The sequence below is a fragment of the Protopterus annectens genome, chromosome 7.part1 (genome assembly GCF_019279795.1).
Source record: "Protopterus annectens isolate FY-2018-M chromosome 7.part1, PAN1.0, whole genome shotgun sequence".
Lineage (NCBI taxonomy): Eukaryota > Metazoa > Chordata > Ceratodontiformes > Protopteridae > Protopterus > Protopterus annectens.
This window is the reverse complement of record NC_056740.1, coordinates 421,158,125-421,172,388: the sequence shown is the minus strand read 5'-3', so window position 1 is coordinate 421,172,388 and position 14,264 is coordinate 421,158,125. Positions and strand designations below refer to the sequence as shown.

Sequence of the window (14,264 nt, the reverse complement as noted above, 5' to 3'; positions counted from 1 at the left end):
GCAACATCAGAGGTACGAACACCAAGTAAACCTGCACAAGATAAGATCTGATATTGTTAATCCTCGTTCATTCCTTACGCATGGGTATCGGTTCCAAGCTCGGAACTGAGCTGGCCATTTTCCAAGCTCGCGTCAGCTTCAAACTCTCGAGCTAAACTCTTACCCACAATCCCCCTCTCCCTGTTATGTCAGATTTCATTTGCCGTGTTGCCATTCGGCCATGTCAAGTTACTTCTCTTGAGCTAAGTACAGTCAATTGTTGTTTAATAGCTTTATAGATGACTTTTTTGTCAGAAAAGTTCATATTTTATTGTCTTTTACCCTATCGCATCTAGCATTCATAATTTCTTCAGGTTTTTCTGCTTTTTTCTTTACCACTTTTACCGCGAGGTATTCTCTCTTTACCATCGTTGGTAATCCTTTTCCCTTTTTCTCTCATATCTTCGGGTACTCTCTTGTACCATTGTTGGTACCTTTTCTATTAATTAATTTGCTGTCATGGCAGATAAGAAAGGTAGTCCGGGGTTTAAGCGGTGTTCTGATTGTGGACACACACTGCCTACTTCTGATGCACACTCTTTGTCTGTTTACTGTTTGGGAGCTTCCCATTTGTCTGTTGACCTACCCTGTACTGTTTGTGAGAACTTTTCTAATAGAACCTTGTTGGAAAGGAAAAACAAGCTGATTCTGAAGGGACTTCTAAAATCTCCCTTTTCAGAGGCTATTTCTGGGTCAGATGCCTCAACCCCTCCTAGAGCCCATAAGAAACCCTTGGATGTTCCTACTAATACTAAATCTTTGCCTTCGTCCCCGGCTGGGGACTCCCGCCAACCAAAACCTAAAAAGGCTAAAGTTTTGGCTCCGGAGCTCTCTGTCAGCCCCAGTGCTTTTGGTGCCTAGACCTTCGGCACCGAGGCCTTCGGCTCCATTAGTGATTTTGGCTCTGTCTTCTCCTGCAGCCTTCTATATATTGGCACCGAGGGGCTCCTCAGTTCAGACCATTACCACTGTATTGGCACTGACCGTTTGGTCGTCGCAGACCTTGATCGCGTCTGCTCTGAGATCTTCCTCTGAAGTGACACCTTTATTGTTGACTCCAGTTTTGTCGGTTCCAGCCTCGGCACCAACAACCACTTCGGCACCGATCCCTGTGTCGGTGCAGACAACAGTGGTCCAGTCTCTCTTGGCACCGTTGTCCTCGGTGTAGTCAGATGAGATGGGCACCGAGTCTGCCTCTTTTGTGGACAGGCCTGTTTCTCCCTCAGTCTCCGTGAGGTCCACTAGAAGCCTTTCTGAACATGATGTGTTGCATCTTGTGGACCAGGTACTCTTGGCCAGAGGTATCCCACCCCTCAGGAACTATCCTTCCTTGGGAGGTGATCACCCATCTCCAAAGACCCCTTCTTATTCTCCTCCTTCATTGCCTTTGAAGTCCATGGATATAGCACAGTCTTCCCCTTCTGCAGTTCCCTTTATGGATCTCACTAAGGAACCTCAGTTGCCTTCGTGGCAGGAAAGTTTTGATGTCAGCTGTGACACGCATAGCTTGCTGCTCAACAACCATTCAGGGACTCTGGGTCGGCAGGCTGAGCCACTTAGGGGAGGGGTGACCCCTGTCCTAGACATACACTCCTCTTTGGGTGGACCAGCCTTCCAACTGATGGAGAAGGCTTTCGCTGCTGCTGGCGATACCAGACTGTCTATACACCTGCCCTCCTCTGGTACACTGGTTTCACAAGTTGCATCTAGCGGACACCGGGTGCAAGGGCCACAGGACATATTCCCTCAGGAATCCCCCTTTCCTCTGTCTTCTCCAGTTTCCCCCGCTTAGGGGGTCCACCGGAAAAGTTTGTGTAAGAGGAAGCACATGGACTCCACAGAGGAGTCCCTCACCGAAGACACAGATTTCGATGAGGGGTAAGGATCCCTTCGGTCACCCTCTGAGGTATCCTTTGGTGATATCCTCAAAATCTTGAAACGGAGAGGTGACTGGCAGTCCTCTAATCTGAACTCTGAGGAATCTGAGTTCCTGCAGGCCTTTCGTGCCCGGCCCCCTACCTCCTGGGTTACTCCACCTGCCGATGAACTTGTCCGGCTCATTGTGCAGCATGCTTGGAAGGCTCCTGATACCATCAAAGCTATTTCCCTGAGGCCAGATAAGATCTTGTTTCCTCCTGCTTCGGATCCCCATTGGTCCAAAGGTTTTCCTGTGGATGCTTTGGTGGTGGCGGCTGCAACAAAAAAAGATCTGGCAGAAGAAGAAAGCTAGACTGTCCACCCACCTAACAAAGAGTCCCGGGCCGTGGACAGGATAGGGAAGCACACCTTTGCTTCAGTGACCTTTGCTATCAGGTCCCTGAATTATATGGCACATTTTACCAGGCTTCAAAGGGATCTGGTTTCTGAGCTCTCTGAAACCTTGGCTAGTGCCGTGTCTGATGAGGTCCGTGAAAAAGTGGCCTCTCAACTGGCCACCATTGAGTCTATATCTAACTCCTCTATGCGACTGATGTCTCACGCATCAGAAGGAGCAGCTAGAGCAGCAGGTTCAGCTGTGGTCTTGAGACGACACTCATGGATGCGCTTGTGCAACGTCACGGAACCCTTTAAGTCTTCTTTTCTTAATGCCCCCATTGAGGCCTCCTCATTGTTTGGGCCCAAAGTTAAAAGCACACTGGCCAGATGTGAACAGGATGGTAAGACCCTTTCTGCCATAGGTGTCCGTTATTCTTCCCCTCAACGTGCTTTGTCCTGAACCAAAAGTGTGGGAAGATATGGTTCATGAAATCTCAGGGTCCTTTCTGTGACACACCAGCCGAGTTCTCCCCCAGATGCAGAGGGGGAAACTCACAGGGAAGACTCTCCTTTCGGGGCAGAGGGGGACCGCGTAACCAGGGTTCCAGGGATTCTTTCCCTGGCCAATCCTACCAGCGCTCCAGAAGAGCAGCCCAACTCCTTTCCTCTGGAGGTAGTTGGGGGACGTTTCTCCTTGTACCCTTCTGCCTGACTAATCATCACCACCGATTCTGGGGTACAAAGGATTATAACCAGAGGTTATCCTATCCCCTTCGATCTTTGTCCCGTCCCTTCAAAAAATCTTCCCGACATTCCACCCAGTCAAAGGGAAGAAGCAGCACTAGAGATAGAAAAGCTGCTAAGAAAGAGAGTCATCCAAATAGTCCCTCCAGACCAGATCGGATCCGGATTCCACTCAAGACTATTTTTGGTGCCAAAGAAAACCGGGGACTGGAGACCAATTTTGGATCTCAGTGTATTGAACAAGTTTGTGAGAGTACAAAAATTCCGGATGGTCAAAATACAGTCTATCCTCCCGCTTTTGGAAAAAGACGATTGGATGTGCTCTATAGATCTTCAAGATGCGTACTACCACATAAACGTGGACAGGCCATCAAGAAGATTTCTGCGCTTCCATGCGGGAGCCAGTCACTACCATTTCAGAGTACTGCCCTTCGGACTCTCTACAGCCCCCAGAGTGTTCACAAAGTGCATGGCAGTTGTCACAGCTCACTTGCGACTTCAAGTATTCCAGGTGTTTCCATACCCAGACGACTGGCTCATTTCCGTCCCCACCAGACATCTACTGGAAAAACGCCCTGGCATACTCTCTCCTCACTGCTCAAAGGCTAGGCATAACCATAAACTGGCAGAAATTCAATCTCACCCCATCTGAGTCGACAGAATTCATAGGGGTTAAACTGGACACAAAAAACTGCAGAGCTGCTATTCCAGAGCACAAACTTCTAAGGATAAAGCAACAACTAATTCCAATTCTTTCAAAGGAAAAATCCATGGCTCACTCGGTTCTACAGCTGTTGGGTTCCATGGCAGCCTCCATCACCATTGTTCCCCTGGCCAGGTTTCACATGAGGCTTCTACAATGGCTACTGCTCACCCAATGGTATCCTTTTCTGCATCCTCTTTCAGCCATGATTCGAGTAACCCACAGATGCAAACAGGATTTAATTTGAAGGATGACACACAGTCTCTCACAATGGTCTCACCCCCTTCTCCCCCCAGCAACCCAAGGCCACAGTGACCACGGACGCCTCCCTGATGGGGTGGGGGGGGCTATGTTAGGGACAGACAGTCCAAGGCACTTGGTCCGAACTGGAGGCCTATCTGCATATAAATGTTCTAGAGCTAAGGGCAGTGCTTCTGGCATTGCAAGCATTCCATCCCCTGCTGCCGTCTGGGACAATTGCGATTCAATCAGACAACATGGCGGTGATCTGGTACATCAACAAGCAAGGTGGAACCAAATCTTACCCCCTTTGTCGAGAGGCCATGAGGATATGGCAATGGGCGATGGCTACCAACCGCTTTCTTCTAACAATGCACATTCCTGGGAGTTCCAATGTGATAGCAGACAGACTCAGCAGGTGCATTCTTCAACCTCATGAGTGGTCCCTGAATCCCTTGATAGCGGCGGAGATCTTCCACCGCTGGGGCCATCCTTGCTGCGACCTCTTTGCATCCCCAACCAACTACAAATGCAGCAACTACTTCGCCCTGATTCCCCCTCCGGGACAGTCACCCAGGGACACTCTAGTTCACGATTGGCCCTCCGGTCTTCTTTACGCATTTCCACCCTTTCCCCTCATTCACCCTTTCCCATTATTCCCCAGTTTCTGAAGAAAGCCCATCGGTTGAAGAGCAAGGTGATCCTCACAGCACCATATTGGCCTCGACAGATTTAGTTCCCCTTCCTTTGGCCTCACCTACTAGATCGACCATGGATTCTCCATCCAACCCCAGAATTGATCTCACACCCACAGAACCTGATTCATCCCAACTTGAACAGCCTGAAGCTCACGGCTTGGCTACTCCAATTCCCTTGATTGCCAGGCAGAATGATCGATCTTTACCAGTACGTGATATTCTCATTGCTTCTCATAAGTCTTCCACTAGAATTACTTATCTGAGTAAGTGGAAAAGATTTACCTGTTGGCTGAAAGATAAACAAGTAGACCCCTTTTCAGCACCAGTGTCGATAATACTAGACTATCTGGCCGACCTGTTTCAGTCGGGTCTTTCGGCCTCTACTGTTAGAGTTCATTTGGCTGCAATTTCTGATTTTCATGAGGGTGTCCAAGATTCCTCTCTTATGTCCCATAAATTATGCAAGACATTCATAAAAGGTGTGACTCATCTGAAGCCACCTTTTAGAGAACCTATTCAACCATGGGATTTATCATTAGTTCTACAAGCTCTGACAATGTCACCTTTCGAACCAGCCTCTTCTTGTGACCTCAAGTATTTGTCATGGAAAACCTTGTTTTTGGTCGCAATTACTTCTGCCAGACGTATTTCTAAACTTCAGGCTTTATGTATCAAGAATCCATACTTGATTTTTCATAGAGATAAAGTGTCTCTGAGAACTAATCCGTCATTTCTGCCTAAAGTAATCTCTGAAATGTCCACTAATCAAGCCATTGAATTGCCAGTTTTCTTTCCCAATCATTCAAACAGAGGAGAGTATTGCCTACATACCCTAGATATACACAGGCAAATCCATTTTTACTTAAACAGGACTAAACCCTTTCGTAAATCTGACCAGTTATTTTTGGCCTTTTCTGGACCTAGATTAGGTTCTGCTGTTGCTAAGGTCAAATTAGCTAGATGGTTGAAGGACTGTGTGACCTTTATTTATTCACAACGTAATATCTCGTTGCCTACTACCATGAAACCTCATTCAACAAGGTCGATGGCAACTTCTGCTGCCTTCCATGCCAGAGCTTCTTTACATGACATCTGCGCAGCTGCAACTTGGGCTACCCCTCATACCTTCATCAATCATTACAAATTGGATTTGGCCTCCAGGGGAAGAGCATCTTAAGGTTCTATGGTGCTCAGGAATGTCCTTCCATGAGAGCCTCCCAGGAATAGAGGTAGCTGGGGACTCTGTCCCATGCATAAGGAATGAACGAGGATTAACAATATCAGATAAACCAGTTATGTCTTACCATAATGTTCCATCTGTATTGTTGATCCTCGTTCATTCATTACGACCCTCCCTCCTTCCCCCTCCTGTGGTTTCTAGTGGATCTCACCATCCGGTTCTCTTAGGTTATCTGACCAGAGGTAGCCTCTACCTTTTTTAACTTGCAAACTCAATCTGAAGGTAACAGGGAGAGGGGGATTGTGGGTAAGAGTTTAGCTCGAGAGTTTGAAACTGACACGAGCTTGGAAAATGGCCGGCTTGGTTCCGAGCTCAGAACCGATACCCATGCGTAATGACTGAACGAGGATCAACAATACAGATGGAATGTTATGGTAAGACATAACTTCTTTTTATTTTCCATACTGTTGCTACTCAGTGCAGTATTCTGCACTGGTGGATTATATTTATACTGGGCTTCAAGCTTTGTTACTGTAAAAGGTGAACCTCTGTCCAGCACCATTACCTGATGTCAGAGGATTGTTTAATTCTGATGTTGATAACAGTGATCATCTACCACAGTCAGGAGAGTACAGTATGTATATTGGGTACAGAGGGTGTGCCCATTGTATCCCTAGCACAGACCGTGGACACAGCTTCTGTGCCTGTGGACAGCCAAGAGAGAGAGACCACACATGGAGGACAGGGTACTGTGGACACTCACACTCAGGATACTGTGATTCCCCCTACGGGCCAATCATCAATGTCTGCCACAAGCCCTTTAGGTCAGGGGGATGTGTACTGGTGCTCATCTGAGGCACTGGTGATGCCATACCCTTGTACTAGCTGTGTCAATGGTAGCGACCCAACATATGTGCAGAGCCTTCATGGCGGCACAGACTAATGTCACCACAGGCATTTCTGAGTTGATAGGGATAATGCAGGGTATGAGGTGACCGCTGTGGGTGCATGTCTTGTATATGTGACTGTTTTGATAGACCAAATCACATATTAGCACATGCAACACCCTCTCATGCTTGCATGCTGTGGGTTAGGTACGGTCCTCACAGCCAATCCACTGATACTTTCACAAATGGTGGCCTTCATGGCTAAGGATGGCCAAGGTCACAGTCACATAGTGCTAGCATTTCAGCAGCAGCAGCATCAGTTGTGGAGGTGAATACAGCCTAGGGTGGGCTTCCCATAGTCATAATAGTCATGGCAATGGCACATTTGGTAACGGATGATGATCACCTTCACACAGCCCGCCACCGTCCATTTAAGGCAGTGGTACTATATATGCATCTCATGAGAGAGGCAGCTGTTATGGGCAGGGGCATGCACAGGAAGCCCAACTATCTGTCATTCACACTGTGGACTTGTACTGCAGATCAAGACATACTGTTGCAATTACTGCATAGGCTGTGTCCAAGCATACACACACAGGTACAACACCTAGTGTCTCACACACTCGAACAGCCAGCGATGGTGGCCCATCATAAACACCTTTGCAATAATCCTCTCCAGCTCTACCTAATGCTCAGAGTACAGTCATATATTTCCAGTTTCAACAGTACTCACACATTTCCTAGAAAAATATTGCACACTTATGCTCCTTCTCCAACCTGTGTAGATGATGATACTTGCACCCTGCCCTTTGGTATTTATTACTTGGGTTGCCTATATCTGATGCACAGTATGGCCAGCCCGTGCATGGGTAAGCACATTTTGGTGTTGGGTTTACATGCATCACTTTTACTGTACTGCATATTCTGTACCATAGTCCAAAGCTGTGTACAAGTCCCCATCTCTTTGCTCATACCATGGCGTAGTGCACCTGTGTCTGTCTAGCATGTTCATCCCCTGCAGCTAACTCCTTCATTGACTCTTCATGTAGCTCAGCCTTGTTTGCTAGCAGTTATTTTTCCTACAATTCTCCCCCTTGCTTAACTGACTCCTAAGTATAATATTGTGTAGCACTGGACATACTGGAAAGATTTTAGCACATGTGCCAGAGTCATACTGCAGGATACCACCTGATACATCCAGGCAGCAAAAGCGTGCCTTCAGCAACCCACACACATGCCCCAGAATGACCCTGATTCATGATAAGGCATCTGTGTATGGCCTATGTCTTTCTGTGAATAAGATGCCACTGACAGAAGACACCCTTCACAAACCATTGGTAGAGCTTATGTGTACCATATGTGCAGGCACTTAGTATCTCTGAGAAGTGGGATGTATCACTGAAGTTGTAGATCAGTGTGTATATTGAACCTAATCAGCCACTGTAGCTAGGCAGCACGTGCATATAAGTTACTGAGCACGTGCGAGATCACTGCCATTTTGTTTGTCAGTCACTGTGAATGTAAGCTTGAATGGAGATGCAAGTTTGTGTGTGTGTGTGCGTGCATGTTAGAAGTAACGAGTCAGTCAGTAAGCATATGAAGTATATGTATGTATAAGTTACAGCTCCTGATGTATGTATAATAAACAACCTGAATGCATACCCAGCCTCAGTGTCTAATTTGAATACATGAGACATGCATCAGAAATCATGCATGCCATTTTTCCTCTGTGGTGTGTGGAAACCAAGTGTTCTCCTCCATTTGTTGCAGCATGGCATTGAGAAACTGATGGAGTATTCTTGTGGCAAATGCCTGAGAAACCTCCACTGCATCCCTGGTTGGTTGCTGAAAGGTTTGTGTAGCTTACATGCATATAGTCACACTTAACTTCATATCCACTGGGTAAGATAATGCACGATTCCCAGGGGACTGCATATAAGACCAACACATGTCTGGCAGGTCCTGCATGGTTTTACTGGTTCACAATGCTGATATCATGGAGTCCATGAAATGTTAAACACAGTCAGATGGTATGATGCATCTGATGATGATAGTGCATACCACTGTGACTTATAGAGACAATAATAGCTCATCGCGCGTGTACATTAACGTATGATGTGGCAACCCCTAACATTTTCTCCCTAATTCCTCAGCATGAACACAAGGATTTCACTGCAATCAACACCACTAGTACCAGACTGTCCTGTTGCACCCTGTATTTATTTATTTATTGACATTTATTAACCGGGGAAGTCTGACTAGGTAATAAATACCCATTTTCAATGGAGGCCCAAGGAGAAAAGCTGTAGGGAGTTAGATAAAACAGTAGTAGTGTAGATATAATTAAAAAAAAACATGTATACATATAATTTGAGAGTGGAATACATCGATACAATAAAGCGTAAGTAGACACCAGTGATATAATAAAAAAAATTAAAAAATGATAAATGTGACAATCAGGATCTACAAAGGTACTAGAAGTATAGTCTGTTATGTTTAGAAATAAAAATCATGAAAAGATGATACAAGTTCCCCCTAAGAACAGGGAGAGGGCAGGTGTTGAAAAACATGGCTAGATAGTATGAGTGAGTGATTAGTAAGAACATGAAGTTGATGTAGATCATACAGGTGAGGTGCATGGGCATAGCCATGAGTTAGTGATAAATTGTTTGGAGGCTGTATGTAATACTTATTGAATTTGGGATAGAGTTGCTAGTATACCTATGCAGTATCAGTATTGACATTTCAGAATTCCTCCCCATCTTGGTTTACCTAATTTACATACAGTGTCCCTTATTCTAAAACTCATTAGCATCTGCATATACATGCATTAGCATATACCGTGGGCCACTCTGCAGCTCTGCATTCATCACTAGCAGTACATGCATCTCTGGATCTCATGCATCCTGCACATGGCTACACAAAACTGCCATGTGCAGCTAAGGTTTCTGAATACCAAAGGAAGTTCATAATATATCAATATGGAAGTGCAGGCCACTAAATCCTCTTAAGTGTTTGAGATTTGGAACATTGTGCAGAAAGTCAGCCAAATTTTCACTGAAAAGTGCTGAACAATTCTGAACAATGTTGATCTGTTGATGCCATTGTAAAGTGTTTTGACTTTGTTTTTGATAACTGTTGCTGTATTAGTGATGTCTGGAAAGGTAGTACTAGTTTATGCAACATGCCATACTCTTTCCCAGAAAATTGGAAATGTGTTGCTTTTAAAACGGAATATATTATGCGTATACATATCTTTTAAAGATTGTTGTTTTTAGTGTCCGAGTCTCATACATCTCTAATAGACAAGAGGCCAATGAGGCCAACAGTAAATATTCCCTAACATACCCCATGCACACTTACCCTTTAACAACCTACCAACATAACCCTCCAAACAGATGCCCGAATTACATGGTGACGCAATTGGCTTGGGTTGCACTGCTAGGCTTATACAGGCCCTGGTAGTCATTAGCCTAGTGTATAACTATGAACCCGTGTATATGGTGGTGTCTTGTTTCCTATGCCGTGCTATGCCGTTTTGAAATAAAAGAAGGTGAAGCTTGCAGTGTGCAATCCTTTTGTAACATTTTAATTTTTATTTTAGAACAACAAATGTTACAAATGCATAATTTTATACAAACAAAACATTTTTATTGTTGACCTATTGAACTATATCAATGTAAAATTGTTACTTAGCTTCTTTTTAATGCAACTTTAACTTTATGCTTGTAACCCAACATATGTGAATCTTTTTGCTATAACTGCTACTATATCAATATTGTTTAAAATTGTACTTTTTTAAAATGTACTACTGGAGCTTTTCTCCTCGGGTCTCCACTGAAAATGGTCCACAAGCCCAGTTGGACAAACCCGGTTAACAAATGTCAATAAATAAATAAATAAATAAATGATACACCTGCACAAAAGGGTGTTTTCTGTGTTAAGTAACCTGGCATTTTTATGTAGTGTGTTAAATTAGGTTGATGCAACTTCTCCATTCAGTAAAGTAACAAGTTGTTTTGGTCATAACAGGGAAAAAAGAACTTTTTCTGTCATGTGTCAGAGGAAGAAAGTGAACTAAGTTCCTCCACAAGTTCTACTGACAGATCAGAGGGAGATTCCAAGGATGGGTAGGTGTTTTTAAGTGGATCACACGAACACTGCTCATTTATCAGGAATTTCAATTTTTCTTTCAGGCTTACTGCTATGACTAGATTGCATTACTGCTCATGTGAGATAGCCCTTTGGTATCTTAGTAAATACTGATTTCACTCAAACTAGCAAGTTTCTGTGTAAACAATGTCTGTATTTTACAGCTCACTTTTGGGGTGCTGTGTGCTGTTGAACATTGGAATGCTGTAGTATGTGAAATGTGACACAGCCACAACCTAGTAGGTAGTACCGAGCATCAGTAAGCCAGACGCGGAGGTAAGTATAGGGCTTACCTTTACTAGTACCAAGTATCAGGAAGCCAGACGAGGAGGTAAGTATAGGGCTTACTTTTACTAGTACTGAGCATCAGGAAGCCAGACGAGGAGGTAAGTATAGGGCTTACCTTTACTAGTACCCGAGCATCAGTAAGCCAGACGAGGAAGTAAGTATAGGGCTTACCATTACTAGTACCGAGCATCAGGAAGCCCGATGAGGAGGTAAGTATAGGGCTTATCTTTACTAGTACCGAGCATCAGGAAGCCAGGCGAGGTAAGTATAGGGCTTACCTTTACTAGTACTGAGCATCAGTAAGCCAGATGAGGAGGTAAGTATATGGCTTACCTTTACTAGTACCGAGCATCAGTAAGCCAGACGAGGAGGTAAGTATAGGGATTACCTTTACTAGTACTGCGCATCAGTAAGCCAGATGAGGAGGTAAGTATATGGCTTACCTTTACTAGTACCGAGCATCAGTAAGCCAGACGAGGAGGTAAGTATAGGGATTACCTTTACTAGTACTGAGCATCAGTAAGCCAGATGAGGAGGTAAGTATAGGGATTACCTTTACTAGTACCGAGCATCAGTAAACCAGATGAGGAGGTAAGTATAGGGATTACCTTTACTAGTACCGAGCATCAGTAAACCAGATGAGGAGGTAAGTATAGGGATTACCTTTACTAGTACCGAGCATCAGTAAACCAGATGAGGAGGTAAGTATATGGCTTACCTATACTTGCTGACATGTAATGTAATCTAGGAGCTGTGCAGCATGTAAAAAAAAGAGATGGAAGCTTCAGAATGCTTTGCCTAATAGTATGTGCAGCTCTGTATCTAACATCACTATAAGGTTGTATATCGCAGGAGATAATCTTAACTCTTTTTATGTGTCTCCTGCATTTTGGCACTATCTGGAGCATTTCTGCACTGAATAGTACTGAGTTTTATGTAAATCATGTATCCTGTTTCTACCCTGGACTCTCTGTTGCATAGTAATTATAGTGTATAGTGTAGTAATATATTATTATTATAGTAAGTCGTATTTTTATTTTCCTTTTTTTTTAGCTGAACTAGGTGTTGTACTCCCTGGCTGTTTTGCTTTCTGCTCACAAATTATTCATTCTGTAATTGTGGTAGTTTGCTTTTTGTTATGTAGTTTCTCATATTGTAACTACTGCATTGCTGAAAAGGGGCCTAAGGGGTCCAGTTCACCTAACTACTAAATAAATAAGGAAGTGTAGCTGACCAGAGCTAGACAATGTGTTAGTTTCATAACCTTTGTTCTCAGAAGGTGCCGGCTGCAGTCTGTCACTTAATGATGAATGACACTTGGTTACCAGTTTACTAGAATAACACTGATTCTTCAAAACTACTAAACCATTCCTATTGCAAACAAACACCATGTCAAGGGAGCCTAACTATCCCCATTGATCACCATGTCAAGGGAGCCTAACTATCCCCATTGATCACCATGTCAAGGGAGCCTAACTGTCCCCATTGATCACCATGTCAAGGGAGCCTAACTGTCCCCATTGATCACCATGTCAAGGTAGCCTAACTGTCCCCATTGATCACCATGTCAAGGGAGCCTAACTATCCCCATTGATCACCATGTCAAGGGAGCCTAACTATCCCCATTGATCACCATGTCAAGGGAGCCTAACTATCCCCATTGATCACCATGTCAAGGGAGCCTAACTATCCCCATTGATCACCATGTCAAGGGAGCCTAACTATCCCCATTGATCACCATGTCAAGGGAGTCTAACTATCCCCATTGATCAGCAGCAGACAATGTAAGTTCTCTGGTAAGGGCCCACTTCATTAAGCCAGTTAGAGAAAAAACACTTTTTCAAAGCTTATAAGTGCAACTTGGAGTTCTGTACTCCAAAGTTTTAGAAAGCTGTGAAACTTTGAAACTTTCAGGAAGAATGGACTCCATGCACACCAACGAGTACACTATGTTCTTTGTGTTTCACTGTTGCAGTCATCACATTTGGGTTATCTGCTTGCCGTAGCGCTCAGTCGGCCTGATTATCAAAGCCTTGGGTCCTGCGTCGGTTGCTGTCTCATCTTCCATGACGTCAGGTAGTCAGGGGTATAAAGCATGCAGCCGATGCCATTACATCAGTCTTTCTTGCTGTGCGGTGCCTGAAGCAGAAACAGTTCGCAAGTGCCTGTCGGCTGACTCCTGAAATTTTCGTTTTCTAGTTTCAGAACCAAAGTCTTCAACTAAAGCTAAGTATCCCATTGGGGAAACTTTTTCTTGCTCTAAACCGATGTCAGTAAAAGTCAGTAATTGTATTTCTTGTGGAAAGCAAATAACTCATAAAGATTTTTATTCGTACTGTATTCCTTGCCTAGGCCCTGACCATGATGTACCTCACTGTCGGTTTTGTGCCTTATTTAATCAACAAACTATTCATTGTCTGTATATTTACGCTTCTAAATATTTTGGTACTCTGTTCAATTATCCAGATACGTCTTTGGTAAGTCATCCGACTACCTACATTCCGAAAAAATGCACAGATAAAGACAGAGACAGGCCTTCTAGGTCCAAAGCTGCAGACGATGCTTCTCCTAAGCTAGTCGCCAGTTCGCCGGTACTCAGTGAGGCACATTTGCAGCTCCTGATACCCGCTACTTCAGATTCGTAAGCCTCTACTGAGACCCATTCGGAGTCCAGTATGCCGCGAGATACTTCAACTGTGGAACCTGTGGATGTCTCTACCTTGGATGGGTCTGGAGCTGCTGTGCAGGCACCGGCTTCTGAGGGTGTATTCAGGCCTACTGACTTGTATAATAAACCAACACCATCTTCTTCTTCAAGGCCTAAAACTCGAACCATGGCTAGAAAACTGATGCCCAGACCGCATGGTCAGGCCTGTATGCCTAAAAAACAAATGATAAGAATGGCTGAAGACCTTATTACTTTAATCAGGGGAAGCCAACCTTCGCCCTCTAAGAGACCTAGGACTGAATTTGCTTATGATACTTCTGATTGGGATTCTGAAATTTCTGTTTCCTCTGGTGACCAGGATTTACCCTTATCTACCTATGAGGATTCTGATGTAGAGGACTCTATTCCC

The 14,264-nt window shown here is 44.4% G+C and overlaps 1 protein-coding gene across 1 annotated transcript in view; it reads left to right on the top strand.

Annotated features, from left to right (window-relative positions):
- NEK4 (NIMA related kinase 4) overlaps window positions 1–14,264 on the top strand; it is a 1,767,660-nt gene that overhangs the window by 1,368,058 nt on the left and 385,338 nt on the right. The window contains exon 13 of the mRNA XM_044078881.1: window positions 10,780–10,877. Within this exon, the coding sequence (XP_043934816.1) occupies window positions 10,780–10,877 (98 nt within the window). The remainder of the gene's footprint in view (window positions 1–10,779; window positions 10,878–14,264) is intronic.